Below are 13,381 nucleotides of genomic sequence, written 5' to 3'. Positions count from 1 at the left end.
GTAAGTCCTATGTAGCATGCCTTACATTTTTCCCCACGTTTTCATCGCTTGTTTCCAGTTTTTCCTCTCCATTACAATTGATTTTGTAGATTACATTGGTGTTTTCCCCATATGGTGTTTTATCTTTGACTAAAGGAAAAATCGATCCAATTGTTTTCATCTGTTTGCTGGCGATTTTTATGTTTCCATAGTCGTTTCGCAAAGTTTTTGTTATCTGCATCGTAAGATTGTCGATATTTGTAAGAGAGCGATATTTTACTTGCTGTGTATTATCGTTTTCTGTCATAGCTGTTCTCGACGGTGATTTTTCGTTTAGTCTGTTCAATATTCTGTTTATAAGTGTTTTAGGGTAATCGTTTAAACTCAGTTGTTTACTGATAATATGTTTAGCCTGGTTTGCTCCAGAGTGTGAAGAAAACTGTGTGACTCGTTTAGCAAAAGATAAAGCTACATTTACCTTTTGGTGAAGTGGGTGGAATGAATGGAAATTAAGAAACCGTCCTGAGGCAATAGGTTTCATATACCAATCCGTTGTGATGTTTCCATTGGCATTCCTGTAAAGCATCATGTCCAAAAACGGTAATCGACCGTTGGACTCTAATTCTACCGTAAATTGGATATTTGGATGTTGTTTATTGAATGTTTCATTAATAGATTCAACTTCATTCTTAGGTAGAACCAGAAACAAATCGTCCACATATTTCTTAATGTGTGTAGATGTGCATGAGCTTTCAGTTATGGCATTATCCAATAAATCCTCTAACACAAGTGCACTGACTGAGTTGCTCATTGGATTTCCCATTGCACAACCCGATTGTTGTTTGTAGTAGATTTTGTCGAAGCTAAAATAGCTACTTTCGAAGCAAAATTCTACTATCTCCCAGAAAATATCCAGACAGATTGGCGTGTGTTGTGAGATGCGGTCCCAGTGTTTTATAACACTCTTCCGAACGAGTTCGATAGGTATCGAAGTAAATAACGATACCACGTCAAACGAAACCATGATGTGTTCTGGTGGTACTGATATTGTGTGGATATATTTACAAAATTCGAATGAGTTTTTAATTTCATATTTCGAGTCGATCGATTTTTGTATGATCGAGCCAATTAATTTGGATAGCTCGTACGATGGTGTTGTCATACAAGGGACCACGGGACGAAGCGGGAGGTCTGCCTTGTGTGCTTTAGGCTGGCCGTATATTTTCGGGCATACGGCTTTGTACGTGCGTAACTTTTTTGCCATTCTCCCATCTATCAGTTTCAGTTGTTCTAGGCGTTTGACGATATCGTTGTTCTTGGATTGAAAACTCGAGGTTGGGTTGCGATCAACTTTTTTGTATGTTTTTTCGTCATCTAAAAGTTTTTTCATTTTTTCTGTATACATTTCTTTCTTCATCAGTACTGTTTTGTTTCCCTTGTCCGCCTTCAGTGCAATTAGATCCGGGTGTGATTTGAAAAATATTTTGGTTTTGTTTTCGGCTGTACGGAATTTGGAATTTACAATTCCAAATTTTTCAGCTTGACAAGCCTTTTGCTGGATTACAATAACACTGACAAAAAATCCATATTCGGTTTTTTACTTTCCCATCATTGAAAAAGCGCAAAATATTCTTATTCGTAAACTATTAAGAGAGTTGGTTAAGCACCATTTCTTTAGTGAAGATTGCGAACGTATGATCATAATAATGAATTCGATTTCAATTTTTTCTTATTCGAAAAAACCAAAATTCAAATGTCAATAAATCATTGGACATCAAATTCCAACGTAAGTTCAAAGATTTCTGGACAGATTTTGAAGAAGAGAATTCTCACTTTCTTAAAGTACACTTTTCTCGATTGTTTGGTAATTTGTATTTATTCAACAATCCATAATACACTAAATTACCAAAATTATTGGTAAACAGTAAACAGTCAACAGTTGGCTAGTTGTTCCTGTTCGGATTCTTTGCCGCTTATTTTAGACAAGCCCTTAACAGGCTGCTAGTCCAAAAAAAACAAACTAACCATAACTAAAAACAAACACATAGGTAACACGTTTTCGGAATGCACTGGATGGAGCTCAACCGGAGCTTTCTTTGAAGGTTCCGACAACCTCAAATCCGCTCATGGCGGATGGCCCAACTGACTTGGCCGTTCGGCGGGCGTATCGAATGGCGTTTGAATCGGTTCCGCTCAGCTTTTCCATATCGGACTCTAGGCTGACGCTGGGCTCGTCCTTCGTGGGAGTTCCCATGAGCAGTAGCTTTGGACCGTTGTTGCCAGAATCATCGCCGTACAAGGAATCCAGGTCTTCAAACTCTTCCTCCGATGAGCTGGCTTCCTTCATGTCCTGGATGCTTGGGGTGGCAGGAGCGATTTCTTCGTCAACTGGTTCTTGGGGCTGTTCCGGCTCCTGGGAGTCGTCTTCCCGATAGACGAGCACTTCCTCTGAGTTTCCGGGAGATTTCTTAAACTCCAAGATTATGTGGATCTTTTTCATTTCACTAGATTTGTAATCCTTTGGGAGGGCGCTAACAGCGAAAACAGTTAGCACCGAAACTAGAAGCAGGTAACGGAACATGTTTGTCAGTTGGTTAGTTGTTTGTTGAGACTGGAATGTGCCTTCTGGTGGTAAACTGTTCCGTATTTATATTGTAGGTGGTTGAATTCTCGACTGGCTCAGACTTCGAGACACCCGTGATTTAAACGTGCGCTATCTGCTTTCGTTGGACAAAACAAAGAATAATTTTTTCGGGACTGTTTTTGCGACTATTGACCTTCCCCTCGATTGGGATACATTCAATGTGTCTAAAAGTGGAAGCAGTTCACTATCACTACCGTTAGCAATTTCTTCATTAATTTTTTGTCACTTTCGAATGGAGATAATTGTTTCAGTGGCCGATCACGCCTTAGCTAACTGTTAAGAAAAAAGTGATCATTGGTATTCAAATGGACTTCGTTTAGCTTTACTATGCATCTCGCATATCTGCTAGGATAATTATTCAAAAAATCTGTGGCTTCCACCTTCATGTTGAATATTTGAAAAATTATCGCTACGATTTTCTGTAGGTAGGTACATACTTCCGATTTTTTTTGGCGACTTTTAATAGTAAAACAATATCTAGTTGGCTATACGACTGAAGTAGGGTGGTCCGTTTTGCCGGAGTTTTTTTTAATTTAAATACAATGTTTCGGTATTTGAAAATAAGAAAACCGGTAAATCATATACCATTCTAAAACATATTGGATTCATGTAAAAGTTTCGTATAATTGCATTAAAAGTGACTTAAAATGTATAGATTACCACCGCAGTAGATCTATCAGCAACTTATCAACTAAAAAATGTGTTTATATGTTTTTCGAGCTTTCTCATGTAGAAAAATCTAATCATAATGTTTTCACAATATTTTACAGAAAACTGACACAGGATGGACCCAATAAAAATTCACAGCAGTGAAGGCTTTAGTAACTTAAATACGGATTTTTTTTTTCAACTATCTTGAAAAGACTTCTCAGTTTTCTCTTATCCTGCATCGAGCATTTCAGTCGCATCCTTTTCCAAGTTTACTATTCTTAACTTATAGCGGACATTTGTACTCACCTATTTTAATTGGTATAAGGGTTTCCAAGCTGATTTCTACCCTATTTTTCTGATTCAAAATTAATCCCGAATGTTTGTAGTTTGGTGTAGAATTACAGCTCAAATATCAAATTCCTTAACGCTAGAGGATCATCTCTTAAAACCTCCTTTTAAAACCTTTGAAAACCTTTGGAATTCTGGAAAACTCCAAAAAATGCAGTTATCAATTCAAATTATTCGTAGAGGCATAATTATTCACTTTTACACAGTAAATTTTTAGAAATAATCTTGTTTTTGTTGAAAAACTCAAGGTGTGCTATTCTTATTTCGCACCCCTTTTTCACATTTTTGGCCCTCAACGCCAATTGCTACATCCAAAAAAAAAGTAAACTTATGCTTGATTTATCCGTTAAGCAATTCAGAACAAACTGTGGAAGAAAATTTTTGTTGATTTTCAATAATTCATATTTTAACAAGCAAAACACATAGTGGTGCTATTCTTATTTCGTTCACTGTATTTCAGTGAGATTTCAACCAATTAAAGTGAATAACTAAACTGCATATAGTTTCAAATTTTAAAGTACCTGACCTTACTAAAGTTTTGATTGAAACATAGTTCACTTTGATTTTGATTGAAACATTGTTGCATTTTGGTAAAATTGCTTTCAAAATTATGCAGAATCAATTTCGAATCGAATTCCACCATATTTTTATACTTAAAATCAAAGGAACGAAATATCAAATGATTTTTTTTACTGAATTTCGAGTGAGCGTTTTCGATTGATCAATCAATCAATCGAAAACGCTCACTGAAGAAGATAGTTAGTTGCTATCGAAATACCAGTATCTGAACTTTTCTCATAACGTGGTGGAATTAAAGGGAATCTTTCGATTTCTTTGATTCAGTAGAATTATTCAACCAAGTAGACTCACAACACAAGTTAGATTTTTTTACTTAACAATTTAAATATTTTTGCTAAATTGTCGTGTTTGGAACGAAATATCAAAAACTTGGTCCAGAGTTTTGATATATTTAAAAAAAAAGTCCTTCACTTAATATCTTCTTTTCTAAATCGCATGAATTTAAAATCGACGCCATTTCCAAAAATCCTGCCAAAAAGTATGTTTCATCATTTTTTGTTTTAATAAATAATTTTAAATTACATTTTACATTTTCACCGAAAGAACTTGAAAAATTTAAAAAGCTCAGTGAGTATTCCCCTGTTTTAAAAAAGAACATAGAAAATTTAAGCAAAAAGAGAGTCTTCTAAAAATTTCGCAAATAATGACCAATATTTTGAAATTAAGGTATGGAGACTTTTTCTTAAATTATTAAATATGGTTATTTTTCACACAAAACACCTTATTTAAATTTTACACGAATAAAATGTCTCCTTAGGGTTAGTATTTTTTTTATTTTTTTACTTTTACTTTTTATTATTATTTTTGTTTTTTTTTTCATACTTCATACCTCTAAAATAATACCTTCAATGATTCTCACTAGTTTTTAACTCACTTTAGTGGGTAGTGCCAACGTATAATTTTCAACTAGTTTTTAAGTTTCAATTAATCAAGTTTTTGGAGTTATTTCCGATAGAAAAAATCAATCAAAAATTCATATTGATAGTGCTTAAGAATATGATAAGGATGTTTTATGAATGGATTTTTGAGAAAATTGATCCTGGACATCCAAATAAATATCAATTTAGTTCGTGATCCGGGAAGTTATTTGTTAAGAAGTCAAATTTGAAGAAACAGTTGTTGTAGTCTTCGGAATCGTTCTCCAAAAATGGCTAAGACAAATTTACAATATTTTGTAGTCCAGAAATGTGGGAATCTATCCAACATAAAAATTTTCAACTTCATAACAGAACACAAAATTTTATTGAATAAGTGTTGTTAAATATGCCTAAATAAAATATAAAAATAATTGCAAAGCAAAATACATTCCCAATATTATATATCCATTCATCATTCAATGTGAACAAATCTTAACAAAATTTTAAAAAAATATTAAAACTTCTTTTAGCATTTCTTTGAGAACTTCCAAACGGGTAATTTTATGACTATCATTTTAATGGTTTCATATAGCCAGAAAATGACGTAACATGATGCAATATTTGGATAGATAATTTTTTAAACGCTTAAAAAATCGACTTCCTACCAGCTTCTCTGGGTTTTGGACTACTGTGGGCCGGGGCGGTTGAACATTTTGTTGCCTCTATACAGTGATGAATATTACCCTTAAAATGATAACCCATACCTTTTCCTAAAAGCTATTGATCTTCGTCTATAAATCCGTTCAAATATCCCTATCTACTTTCTTATCTCTTAAAAAAGTTAACTAGTAGTAAGCATACAATTGTAAACAAACAAAACGAGTTTGGCTTCTTAAAGCCAGCCGTCTCAAATGAAGAGTTGACAAAAAAAATGATAGCCCATTTTTGAAGCTTAATAACTTTTTCACCTCAACTGTATCTGAAATGTGCTCTTCGAATGAAATATTTGTCGTAGTTTAAGCTTTGAAAAAAAAAATGCGCTTGGAAGAATTTGGCCTGTAATTAATGTAATTTTCTTAAGTAAATAAAAATAAAACGATCAGAAAATTGAAAATTTCGGCTAAAACAGCTAAGATCTCAGCGGTGCGGGTAAGAACGATCGAAAAGTATTTTAGGCAATGCATGACAAGCTCTAAAAAGCGCAGGTTGAAATGTTCGTTTGTTGATAGAACGATTCCAATTGTCTAGCAAGCAAGAAACAGTTAGTTTACCTGAAAAACAAAATGTTTTACCAATTATTAGCTACTTCAAAATCAATAAAAAGTTTGTTTTGTTAAAACTTAAAAAAAACGATAAAAATTATTGAAATGTTATTCCAAGTTCGGGCCAGTTGGGAATTCTTCCACTATTCCCGGAAATCTGGAATTTTCGCTATTCGATTTGTTCAATTTCATGTAAAACGAATCATTTCATTCAACACCAAGAATATGAAAAAAAAAAAAGGTTTTCACTTCTATTTTCGTTTATCCATGTTGAAAATGCCCATTTGAATTGTTTTGAAGTGCAATATTGCCAATTTGATAAATTTATGACGTTATAAAAGAATTTTTTATTAGAATAAAAAGCAATTAGAAAATAAAGCAATTGCTTGGAGATTTGTCGAGCAATTGCTTCAGATTTGGGCTTTATTCATACCAAACTAGCTCGTTCTAAAAGTAAAAGATTCTGTCAGAGAAAACAGCTGTCAAAACAAACTTTATTCATAGCAACTGAAGCAATCACTTCAAGTGACTACTCGACTGCTCGATTTGGTTTAGCAAAAGCAATTGCTAGGTTTTTTCAAGAAGATGGATTGGCACAGAGAGCACACATTTTAAAGGCTGCTGCAACGAACAAAATTGTTTTGATTTGGCCTCCGGTAGGAAAACGGATTGGCACAGAGAGCACAGACTTTAAAGGCTGCTGCTACGAACAAAATTGTTGCTGATTCGGTCACTGGAAAAAGACGGAATGGCTTTGGAAGCGCAGATTTTTAAGGCTGCTGCTGCTTAATGTTTGCTTTGATTTGGCCTTTCGGTGGAAAAAGGCGGAATTGGCTTAGGAAGTGCAGATTTTTAAAGCTGCTGCTGCTGATTGTTTGTTATGATTCTGCTTTCGGAATGGATTTGGACGCGCAGATTTTTAAGGCTGCTGCTGCTGATTGTTTGTTTTGGTTTGGCTTTCCGGTGGAAAAGAACGGAAATAGCTAAAGAAGCGCAGATTTCTAAAGCTTATGTTGCTGATTGTATGCTATGATTTGGCCATCCAGTGGAAAAAGACGGAACTGGCTTAGAAAGTGCAGATTTTTAAAGCTGCTGCTGCTGATTGTTTGTTATGATTTTGCTTTCGGAATGCATTTGGACGCGCAGATTAAAACTGTAGCTGCTTATTGTTTGTGTTGGTTTGGCTTCTCGGGGAATAAGACGGAATGGATTTGGAAGTGCAGATTTTCAGGCAGCTTCTGCTGATTTTTTTGCTTTGATTTGGCCTACTGGTGGAAAAAGACGGAATTTGCAAAGGAAGCGCAGATTTCTGAGGCTGCTGCTGCTGACTGTTTGTTATGATTTTGTTTTCCGGCGGAAAAATGGCTGGCTTTGGACGCGTAAATTAAACCTGTTGCTGCTGTTTTGGTTTGGTGGAAAAAGACGGAATGGATTTGGAAGCGCAGATTTTCAGGCAGCTTCTGCTGAATGTTTACTTAAATTTGGCCCTCCGGTGAAAAAAAAAACGGAATTGGCTTGGAAAGTACAGATTTTTAAGGCTGCTGCTGCTGATTGTTTGCTTCGATTTGGCCTTTCGGTACATAAAGGGTGACACGGTCAAAATTTGGTCAATATCAACTTGACGTATTTCTTTCAATTTTGCATTTAAAAAATCTGAACACCCCTAGAATGTTGCTCCTATTTTGATTTTGGAATTCACTTTTCAGTTGTCAAAGTGCCATCCAATGAAGAAGAGCAGCGTATCAAAATATTGCTCGCGCATCGCGAAAATCCGAGCTACTCGCACGCAAAGCTGGCAAAATCGCTAAAAGTTGCCAAATCAACCGTTCCAAATGTAATTAAAGTGTTTGGGGAACGTTTGTCGACAGCCAGGAAGTCTGGATCGTGGGGAAATCGAAAACCGGAAGCCGCTGAGACGACAAAGAGAGTTGCCGGTAGTTTCAAGCGAAACCCTAACCTCTCTCTCCGAGATGCCGCAAATAATCTGGGTGTATCGTCTACAACCGTGCATCGAGCCAAAAAACGAGCCGGACTATCGACTTACAAGAATGTAGTGACTCCAAACCGCGATGATAAACAAAATACGACGGCCAAAGCGCGATCCCGGAGGCTGTATACGACGATGCTGACGAAGTTTGACTGCGTGGTAATGGACGACGAAACCTACGTCAAAGCCGACTACAAGCAGCTTCCGGGACAGGAGTTTTATACGGCAAAAGGAAGGGGAAAGGTAGCAGATATTTTCAAGCAAATGAAACTGTCAAAATTTTCATGGCTGATTGTTTGTTATTATTTTGCTTTTCGATGAAAAAAGGACAGATTGGCTTTGGAAGAGCCGATTTTTAAGGCTGTTTCTGCTGTTTGTTTGTATGTTTTGGTTCGGCTTCCGGTGTCTGTAAATAAAAGATTCTGTAGAGAATAGAAATGAGAAGGAATGTGGATATGAGATGAATGATATGCAGAAATTGAATAAAATTTGTAGGATGTAGAATAAAAATGTGGAATATGGAATACAATTTGAGGATATTTGGTAAACAAATTTTGTTTTTGTGAAAAAAAATTCGATTAGTAAAAAGTTTTAATAGGAAATAGAGGTGAGAAGGAATGTAGAAATGAGATAAAAGATATGCAGAAAATAAATGTTTGTTATTCTGGCAACACTAGGCAAAACAATTAAAACAAAGTCAGTCATTGATCTATACTTGTCAGCTACAGACGTGGCTAAGTGAATCTTCGAATAGAGATTCGTAAAACCGCGACAAGTAACTGATTATTTATCCTTCATAAGACTCTTATTTCTCTTCATTGATGAGTGTTATTCTATTGAATAAAAGCAATAAAAGCTTTTTAAACTCACCTCTTTCTGCATTCCGGAGTGCAAAATATGCGTGACATAATGTAAAGAGCTTGTCTACAGGTCGAATATTGATTATTAGATAGTAACCATTTACAACTCGACTGCTCTTCACAAAAAATCTTTCCAATTTAATTTTCTGTTGTATCAGACTATCACTTTTAACGCGACATTATTCTCCTGGTATAATTAAATAAAATTTATTGCAAGTCACCTCAAAATGATCACAAAACAAGATTAATCAATAAAGAAACCAAAATCAGTTGAAAAGGGAATTTTATTACAGCAAACAACAAGCCATTAAAATATTGATGTCAAATGTCTCATATTATTGGTATTAAATATCAAATTATTTTTGAAACGTTATTGAAAAATTTTAAAAATAAAAAAGTGAAGAAAAAAAAAACAAAATCAACTTTCATTGCTCAAGTATTATCTATCGTCATTAGAAGCGAGAAAAGTAAAAATAAAATTGAAACCATTAGGTCAGCTTTAAATTACTTAGTCCAAAGTTTTATCAATTAACTTCGACGGAAACAAAAGGAAATCGCATCAAGGGAAGTAAGTTTCTCTCACTTCGGGCAGCACCTTGTGTCTGTATAAACTCAACATTTTTGGATTAACATCGGCTCCTCACACTTTTGTCTTCTGAAGAGAAAAAAAAGGTCGGAAAAGTTCTTCCTTACACAATACTTTCAGTTAATTACTTTCGTTTTCCGGCTTAATTTTTTTTTGCTTCATACTCCGACGGATTGAAGGGACGTTCCCAATGACGTGACAAAAGCCGCTTTAATTCACCGACAATCTGCAATAAGATAGAAGAAAGAAGTTAATGATTAACTAGGAGGAATTTAACCCATTATTTTGATTTTCAATTGCTACAACAGAAAAATCTTACTGACAGTGAGTTAATCCTGAGTTCTAAAATTTAATTTGCTTTCTTTTCAATCGTATCATATCCGAATAAATTTTCTACCAAATGTTTTTAAACGCTCATTTATACTATCGTTAGCTATTTTGAAACCTGTTTGTTAGCTTTTCAGCTAAGCTTAAAGTTTTGGCTCTAAAAGCGACCAGCAGCTGTGCGGGCCCCACCAAAATGAGTAACCCGGGAAAATGGTCAGCTAATCCATTTCAGTTTTTGTTTAGTTTTGCAAAACTGCCAAATCTCCTGGCTGCTGCTGCCGTCAGATTCCATGTCCTGGCACATGCTGTTTTATGACTTTAATTTGGAACGTGCGCCGGATGGTGCCATCACACTGGTCTGGTCCAAGTCTGGTCACAGACCGTCAACAGCTAGTTTTTTTTGTCGCCGTTGTTGCCCAATTTGAAACGCTTCGGAAACTTTTGCTCTGTTCAAATATTCTATGAGCAAATAGGATTGGCATCTGAAAATGCTAGACAAATCTAGCTGGATAATCAGTTGAATTTTGGAAATTTAATATGAACAGATTTTAAGGTTAGGTTAAGGTAGAAGCAATATAATTTTTTATACACAGTAATATTTAAATTATTAAAAAGCGAGTAATGAGAACTGTTTAAAATGAAAAACGAGTTGAAAAACATCCAAAACCCTTTGGTGGAAAAAGGAACCAAAGCTGATTGAGAGGACAGCCTTAATACTATTTTATGTTATTAGAAATATCATAAAATAGTTATAAAAAAACGTGCTAAATAAGAGGAATGTACTTTGGCAGGTTATAAACAATGAAAAAAAAAATAAACTCAAACAACACTAAAATTGCAAATAAAAGTTCGTAAGACTAAATGTCGACTAAAGGCAAATGATCTATTAATCAAAAGAAAGTTTACTTTAAGGAATGTAAAATTCAAGTGGGTTAAGAAATCTGCTTCAAAATGTGAAAAAAGTTGAGTTAAAGCGACACTATAAATACTGAAAAAAATAATCACAAAAGGACAGCTCGAAAATGTAAAAAAAATAGGGGAGAATGAGGATACTTGATCCTGTCTTACAAAGATCAAATGTTCTAGAAAAATGTGCCAAAATGAGCAAAAAAAATTTAACAAAATAATTGTTTGAGTAGTTGAACTTTGTTTGAAAAATTTCACAAAATGTAACTTGAAGATCTTTTTTCATCACTTTAAAATGTTCCTTACATGGGAAAATTATGAAAAAAATATTTGTTCCAATGTATCAATCGTTCGAGCGTAAAATGAACTTCATAATGCCATATTTTCAAAGCAATGGAAAACTCTCAACTTTTTTCAGAAAAAGTTTTCTAAAATGTTGATTATGGGTATAATTGATCCCCTAGAGTTAGGTACAATTGATCCCCCTGCCAAACGGCATATTCTTCATCTGAATTGATCGTTATGATTGCTGATTACGAAATTACTAATATTTATCCAAAAACTAATATTTATCAAACAATTGTCTGATGAAAAGAGAAAAAATAATTAATTTTCTCTTAGTTATAAAAAAAAGCGCCTTTAAGTATGCAATGTTTTAGCGTTGAGACAAAGTTATAGAATTTTCTTCTTATGTCTTCTATAAATTGTGAAATGAGAACAAACATGACCAAAATAGTCAATTAACATGCTATCTTGGGGTTTTGTTTGATTTTTATACAAGGATTAGGGCTTCTTGAATAAAAGATCAAGTCTCCTTCAATAGGGGATCAAATCTCCCCTAACTTCAGAAAAATCGCAATATTTTTACTCCCACGAAAATGCTTCTAGTTCATCAACGGCTTCAAGTATCGTTCTAATTTTTGAAGCATAGAAGCTTGAAGTTACAAGTTGTCAGGAAATGTCAAAGACGGCGAGTTGCTAAATTTTTCCAAAAACATATGGTGAAAATAAGAAAAGGGGATCAAGTATCCCCACTCTCCCCTACAGTTGAGAGGACTGCTTCAATAGAATGGAAGAATAGAAAGGACAATTTAAAATAGAATCAAGAGGACAGCTCTTAACGAACTTTAAGTAAGTTGAAGGTGCAGATTCAAATTGGAAAATTGTGTGAATATATAATTTAAGAAATTTTAAATTTATAGAAGTTAAGAGAACAGCACAAAGACTTAAAACAAAATTCAATTCACGGACTGGAGAAGACAACTTGAAATTTTAAAAAGGAAAAGTTGAGAGAACAGGTTGTAAGAATTGTAACAAAGTGTAATGTTTTAAAACTCCATTCAGAATTAAGAAATGTATGAATTTTTTTTTTGTAAATTGGTCCACTAGTTTATACAAAATCACGAAAAATTTATAACTACATCAATCAAGAACAACACACGGTGTGCAATCGGTCACCTCCGAAAGTCACACACGGTGTGCGGCGACTCAAGAGTAACCTCGGGTTGAACAATGGCAGCTTGTAATGGTCTGTGTCCACTAAAGAACAAAATATAGTTTCGATGCATCGGCCGGGAATCGAACCCGGGCCGCCCGCGTGGCAGGCGAGCATTCTACCACTGAACCACCGATGCCTTGTGAAATTAAAGATGAAATTTAATCACCACATAATTTATGGTAATTTTCCCTCGAATTTACTGTTTTGCTGCTTCGAACGTTTTTAAGGGTACTTTAATGATCCGATTCACTCAAGTTATTTTTGATCACAGGTCGACTGATACTGGGAAAATAAGTAGGTAAAAAATATATACATAAACATAATGATTTTTCAAAAAGGACTAACTAATATAATGTGGTCCTGATATTTTGAGTGTAAATCAACGAAGAAATTTATGCTAAATTTCGGTATTGGATTATTTGAAGCTTTCAAATAATCCAACACAAAAATTTATTTTGAAATCTTCAATTCAAATAAAACAGATTTGAAAAGATCATATTTATAACCTTGAATTATAAGCAATATGATTTAGGTCTAAGCTGTTTACGAGTTGGCGGTTTAGGTAAACAATTGCATAGAAACGTGTAACTTAGTTTGAAATTATATTTGTTTTTAGCAGCTTTGAAGAATATTTCAGAAAAGTCGAGACTTGTGGCGAGATTCCTAAATGAAAAAAAAACAAAATATAAAAAGGAAGATAACAAATCCTTCGATATTTTACGTTTTAAACGTGTATCTTGACAACATTATTAAATTACAGTTTATAGATTTAACGTATCTCCAATTTTTGAGTAATGAGATACAGCACTTCTACGAAAATTTAACATTTTTGCACTTCTTTCATTCCAACTGTAATATCTCAGATATACATTTTCAACGCACAACGCACTTCGCACA

The 13,381-nt window shown here is 34.4% G+C and overlaps 1 protein-coding gene and 1 non-coding gene across 10 annotated transcripts in view; both read right to left on the bottom strand.

The window, feature by feature from the left end:
- Positions 1–9,354, bottom strand: part of LOC129753543 (protein winged eye-like) — a 531,910-nt gene extending 522,556 nt beyond the window's left edge. For 3 of the 9 annotated variants that reach the window (XM_055749371.1, XM_055749373.1, XM_055749374.1), the window contains exon 1: positions 9,178–9,343. In XM_055749371.1, the coding sequence (XP_055605346.1) occupies positions 9,178–9,215 (38 nt within the window). In that variant the 5' untranslated portion in view covers positions 9,216–9,343. Of the gene's footprint in view, positions 1–9,177 lie in introns of all 9 variants that reach the window. The other 6 variants (XM_055749368.1, XM_055749367.1, XM_055749366.1 and 3 more) reach the window with 5 other exon arrangements.
- Positions 9,355–12,549: 3,195 nt separating this feature from the next.
- Positions 12,550–12,620, bottom strand: Trnag-gcc (transfer RNA glycine (anticodon GCC)). Its single transcript has one exon. It is a non-coding gene; the product is annotated as a tRNA-Gly (tRNA).
- Positions 12,621–13,381: the final 761 nt, after the last annotated feature.

Source organism: Uranotaenia lowii, chromosome 3 (genome assembly GCF_029784155.1).
Source record: "Uranotaenia lowii strain MFRU-FL chromosome 3, ASM2978415v1, whole genome shotgun sequence".
Classification (NCBI taxonomy): Eukaryota; Metazoa; Arthropoda; class Insecta; order Diptera; family Culicidae; genus Uranotaenia; species Uranotaenia lowii.
This window is presented reverse-complemented; position numbering and strand designations above follow the sequence as displayed.